Here is a 6,000-nt window from a genome sequence, read left to right on the forward strand (position 1 = left end):
ACTTTATAAAATTAAACAACTTTGTTTTAAGAACTTTTTTGTTATAAGCACACTTTAACCTACCGGTTTCGACAAGAACCTTGTCATCATCAGGGTTTATTAAATTCTAAAATATTAAAAACATTTAAATACTCAAAATTAATAACATTCCCTTACCAAAAACTTCCACACACTAATTAATTATGAGTATTTTAATGTTTTTAATGTTTTAGAATTTAATAAACCCTGATGATGACAACGTTCTTGTTGAAACCGGTAGGTTAAGTGTACTAACAAAAAAAGGTGGTTAAAACAAAGTTGTTTAATTTTATAAAGTTTATAAAATATACCACAAAATATCTGCGAAAAACATTCAAGAAAACAAAACAAAAAGTCATTTAAAAGGACAGCAAATTTCTACCATTTCTCCGTGATTAAGATTTTTGACTCTTCTCTATATATTATAACATCGCAAAATACTTATGACTAACTGAGAAAAAATCACTGATTTAAATCATTTTCCCTGGAAACCAAACCCGAAATCTTTAGCTCGGTAGCTAAACGCGCTTACGCTCATTAAAAGAAATATTTTTATTCACTTATTTAAACTTCACGTACACAAAAAAAAGTACATAGGCGGGCTTATTGCTAAAAAGTAATATCTTCCAACCAACCAAAAACAGACTAGTGATATTGATCAAAATATTTGATACCATATATATGTGTTTGCAATCAGAGGGTAGATAGTACTTGAACATTAAAAAAACATAAATTACAAAAGATGATAATAAGGAGGGCAAAGGAAAAAGGGAGTTAAGGGAAGGAGGTAGAAGGGAAAACTAAGTGAGGGGGTTTGATGGACAGTTAGGATTCTAAAAATAAATAGAAAATTCTCAGACGTTTCTTAAAAGTTATTAGAAAAAGTGCATTTTTTACAAGGAAAGGTATATTTAGACTTTATAAAATAAAACAACTTTGTTTAAACCACTTTTTATCAGTACACTTTTTCCAACTGGTTTTGACAAGAACCTTGTCATCATCAGGGTTTACGTACTAATTTTAAAACATTATTGTTTTATTCTCAAGTTGTTTTATTTTATAAAGTTTATAAAATGTGCCACAAAGTATCTGTGAAAAACATTCAAGAAAAGACGTGATATTGTGTATAGCACTTTAAAACATATTTCTTTTGATTGATCTGAGAAACCTATTCAAATTCATCCAAGTAATAAATCTACGAAGCTCCGTGAATAAATTGATGTCAAGAAAATAGAAATAAATCTAGTCTGCGGATTAAGAAATTAATATCCTTTGGCAATGCAAATAGAACTAAAGAGCCAGGGAACAATGCCAAGCGAAGAGCAACAAGTTCGCTTGTGCCATTACCACCAGTACTTTTAGGAAATTGTCAACAGTTGTGAATTATTGTGAACAACTTTCGCGACTTCGAAACGTTCGCTTTTTGTTCTTCAAAATGCAGATGTCAAAACGAAAATCTACTGTTTATATTTGTTTGGCAACTTACTGCACGACATATCGCCAAATTTAAAGAGTTATTGACTTATTGTGAATCGGATGTGGTGTAATGAATAGTGCCACGGACTATCGGAGGCTTGTTTTACATATATCGGAACCCAGATTATTTTACATGGAAAACGCCTGAAAATCTGATTTCCAATTCTTATGGAGCTTATACTTAGACCAATTATTTTATTCAAAACATTTTAAGTGTGTCCAAATACTTTTACCGTTCACAAATCTGAGTTTCTCCACTTATGAATAATTAAAAAAAAAAAAGATTTCTCAACATAGAATTTCCCGATATTGATCATACACGTATGACTTCCAAAATGTGAGTATTGTATCTGTCAATCATGGGTAGAATGATGTATGTTACACGCGTGTAAAGTGATCACTTCACCAGCCTATGATAGGTCGTAATACCTGTAAATACGCAGACTTCCTTATTCGTTTTCATCTATGTTAAGATGTCAATAAGTAAAATAACTTCCAAGTGTAGAAACCCAGATCTGTGAACAGTATTTGATCAAAATTTTATCTATGTATGTATATATATATATATATATATATATATATATATATATATATATATATATATATATATATATATATATATATGTATATATATATATATATATATATATATGTATATATATATATATATATATATATATATATATATATATATATATATATATATATATATATATATATATATATATATATATATATATATGTATATAAAACGCAGTATTCAGTAAAACAAAGTATCTGATTTTGACGTTTACTGGATACTTTACGAGTATACGCCTATAGTTACAAATAAAGAATCTAAATATAAAGTTTCCTGGAAAGTGAGCTATTATTAATTAATATGAGGGTGATTAATTACGCGGAGAAATGCAAATAGGGGTGGAAGGGAAAAAGGAAAGTGTGGTATCGAGTTTTTAGCGGGAATATTCCAAGAATATTGCGGAAGAAGTTTATTTCACGTTATTATCGTCTCGCAGAGTCGTATTTTCTGGAACAATATTAACCCTGGATTTTCCCAGAGGACTGTTAATTGAAACGGAATCTTTTGCGTAAAAAGTAAATTATAAGAATTTTACGCGCTAAAATGACACTGTTATTTCAGACGTCTACGCCACGGGAAGGTTTATAAACGTTTGATTAAAAAAATATTTTTTTTAATTATTCAGCAGGAATTGTGGCTTTGAAATGTAAAAATAATTAAATTTTTATGTGCTTTAAAGTTATTTATTATTTCAAAGTTACCCGATGTAACGATTCGAAATCATTAATTTTACCACAAATTTAACCTAGTTTACCTAATTCCGTTTTTTTGTATCTTGGTGATACTTTTTTTACTTCTTCCTGTTAAGTATTGATACAATGATAAAGTGAGTTGGAAAAGTTATATTGTTAAAGTATTTTCTAGTATCAAAATTTTTAATTGTGGAATTTCTTTTAATAGTAGTACTACAATGAATATTTAAAAAAAACCTTTAAACATTATTTTAGAAGACACTCATCATATGACTTAAGGCTTAAGAAATTTAAATTTCATGGGCTTTAATTAAACATTCAATATTTTTTTTTTAATAAATTTAAAACGAAAGAATGCAAAGTATTGACGATAAGTCAAAGCCAAACTTAAAACTAACTGTTTATTATATTGTTTTTTGACATCTCATCAAAGATGAAGAAGAATATATATAATAATATCATAAAATTGAATGAAGTCTTAGGTAACATTACGTGACGTGTATTAATTAATCAATTAATTAATAAACAGTTACAACATTTTGAGTGTGTCCAAATACTTGTTCACAAAATCTGGATTATCTCCAATTACAGGAGTTATTTTCATATTATTTTTTGACATCTCATCAAAGATGAAGAAGAATATGGAAGTCTGGGCATTTACGGGGCTGACTACCGTCATCGGCTGGTTTAAGTGATCACTTTACACATGTGTAACATTCACCAATTCTACCCATTATTGACAACCACACTACTCAAATTCTTGGAAGTTCTATATATATATATGAACCAATTTAGAAACCTTGTTCTTGAATCACTAGAACTTCACTAGAGACATCTATTGGTGAGATGTAAAGATCTTTACATCTCACCAATAGATGTCTCTAGTGAAGTTCTAGTGATTCAAGAACAAGGTTTCTAAATTGGTTCATATATATATAGAACTTCCAAGAATTTGAGTAGTGTGGTTGTCAATAATGGGTAGAATTGGTAAAGATCTTTACATCTCACCAATAGATGTCTCTAGTGAAGTTCTAGTGATTCAAGAACAAGGTTTCTAAATTGGTTCATATATATGTAATAAAATAACTAGGTACCTACCTATACATTTTATTAAGTACTTACAAAAAGTACCTACATAAAACAGTTCTACCACCAGATGCCGCATGCGTCGCTCAGAATAAAAGAAAAGACTTCCGATAATATTATTAACTGTCAGAATCAGATAGATAGATAGATAGATAGATATAAAGTTATTATAAAGATAAATTAAGAATAAACTTTAATAACAAAGCAACACATTGTTTATTTTATTATTATACACCCACTTTACATATTATTTACAAATACTGGATTCCTGTTTAGACAATCTACTTCTAAATTCTTCTTTCCTGGAGAATATTTTATTTTATCTTTCTTAGAAATTTTTTTCACATGATTTTTATTTTTAATTTTATCACTAGTTCTTAAATTTCCACGTCTTCTTTGATTATCTTCTAATCGTTTTCTTTTATCATCTTCTAATTTTTCTCTCTCACTCCGAACATATTGTAGTAATTGTTTTAATACATCTAATGTTTCATAATCCATTTCCAATTAACAAAATTGTCGTTTTATAACGTGGTAATATTTTTCTTTATAAATTGGGTGTAAATAATATGTAAAGTGGGTGTATAATAATAAAATAAACAATGTGTTGCTTTGTTATTAAAGTTTATTCTTAATTTATCTTTATAATAACTTTATATCTATCTATCTATCTATCTATCTGATTCTGACAGTTAATAATATTATCGGAAGTCTTTTGTTTTATTCTGAGCGACGCATGCGGCATCTGGTGGTAGAACTGTTTTATGTAGGTACTTTTTGTAAGTACTTAATAAAATGTATAGGTAGGTACCTAGTTATTTTATTACATATATAGAACTTCCAAGAATTTGAGTAGTGTGGTTGTCAATAATGGGTAGAATTGGTGAATGTTACACGTGTGTAAAGTGATCACTTAAACCAGCCGATGACGGTCTTCAGCCCCGTAAATGCCCAGACTTCCATATTCTTCTTCATCTTTGATGAGATGTCAAAAAATAATATGAAAATAACTCCTGTAACTGTTTATTAATTAATTGATTAATTAATACACGTCACGTAATGTTACCTAAGACTTCATTCAATTTTATGATAAAGTGAAAGTATTTTAATTATTGTTGTATTTCAAAATATGAATTCACTTACTTTAAGGGCCTCATCATGCGATATACCGGTGAAAGGGGTGCCATTAACTTGCAATATTGAGTCTCCGGGTCGAAGCCCAGCGCGTTCTGCGACAGATCCTTCTTCAATTCTCGAGATGTAAACGCCAACTCCTGTAATTAATAAAACAATTTTAGCGCTTATATAAAATTTGCATCGTACAAAAAATAGATATCTAACCATCTCCATACTTTTGAATGAACAGGCAGAGAGGATAGAATACCCCATCACTCAATGGAGAAACCCAGATTTTTACACACCTAAAAAAACACTAAAAAACACAAAGTCTTTGTTGAAAATTGTGCACTTTTTGAAAAAAAAAAATAGTGAGATTTATTTAAATATACTTTTTGATCATATGCATGCGAGTTCTGTTTATATATTATAAATAACTTTAAATACATATGATCCCTAGATTATACGTAAATTAATGATACACCTTTCTTTCTATATCATTCAGAACCTTGCATATGGTAGCCAAACAAGGACATAGACAAACAAATTAGTATGGTTATTCTAAAATTCAATTGTGACACAGCACACGAAACTCTTACTACATTAGTAATATTCGAGGTAAAGAAAACGATTCATCCTATCCACATGCCAATCTCTTTTAAGAGAAAAAGTAAACCAAATATCTTAGAATCTACCTCCGATTTATGGTATATGACAATACTTGTTTATATCTGAGTAATCTGAGAGTTATGGTGTTCAAGTGAACTCATTTAAGTCTGTTAGTTACTTGCCATAAAAGTGGTCAAGTGAATTTTTATTTCCCATTCTTACACAGGTTCTATGCGCGATCGTAAAATTCAGAGCTAAATAATTGTTGGGGTTAGCAGGAAGAGTAAAACATCTTTCACCATCATTTGTCAAGTGGATGAACATAAAAATCCTATAAATTTATGTCTTCAGCTCCCAGACCATAACTTCAGAACGTGAGTAACACGAGTACGTGGAGTTTCTCTGTGGAGTGTGTCAATTTAT

General features: G+C 29.3%; 1 protein-coding gene across 1 annotated transcript in view; it reads right to left on the reverse strand.

Annotated features, from left to right (window-relative positions):
- Window positions 1-5,126, reverse strand: part of LOC148306996 (whirlin-like) — a gene marked incomplete at both ends in the record, with an annotated part of 42,147 nt that extends 37,021 nt beyond the window's left edge. Inside the window, one exon of the mRNA XM_088264089.1 lies at window positions 4,996-5,126. Within this exon, the coding sequence (XP_088120215.1) occupies window positions 4,996-5,126 (131 nt within the window). The remainder of the gene's footprint in view (window positions 1-4,995) is intronic.
- Between the last annotated feature and the right edge of the window lie 874 nt (window positions 5,127-6,000).

The sequence above is a fragment of the Brachycentrus maculatus genome, unplaced genomic scaffold, assembly GCF_059751285.1.
Source record: "Brachycentrus maculatus isolate JH-2025_06_01 unplaced genomic scaffold, ASM5975128v1 h1tg000215l, whole genome shotgun sequence".
In the NCBI taxonomy this organism is placed as follows: domain Eukaryota; kingdom Metazoa; phylum Arthropoda; class Insecta; order Trichoptera; family Brachycentridae; genus Brachycentrus; species Brachycentrus maculatus.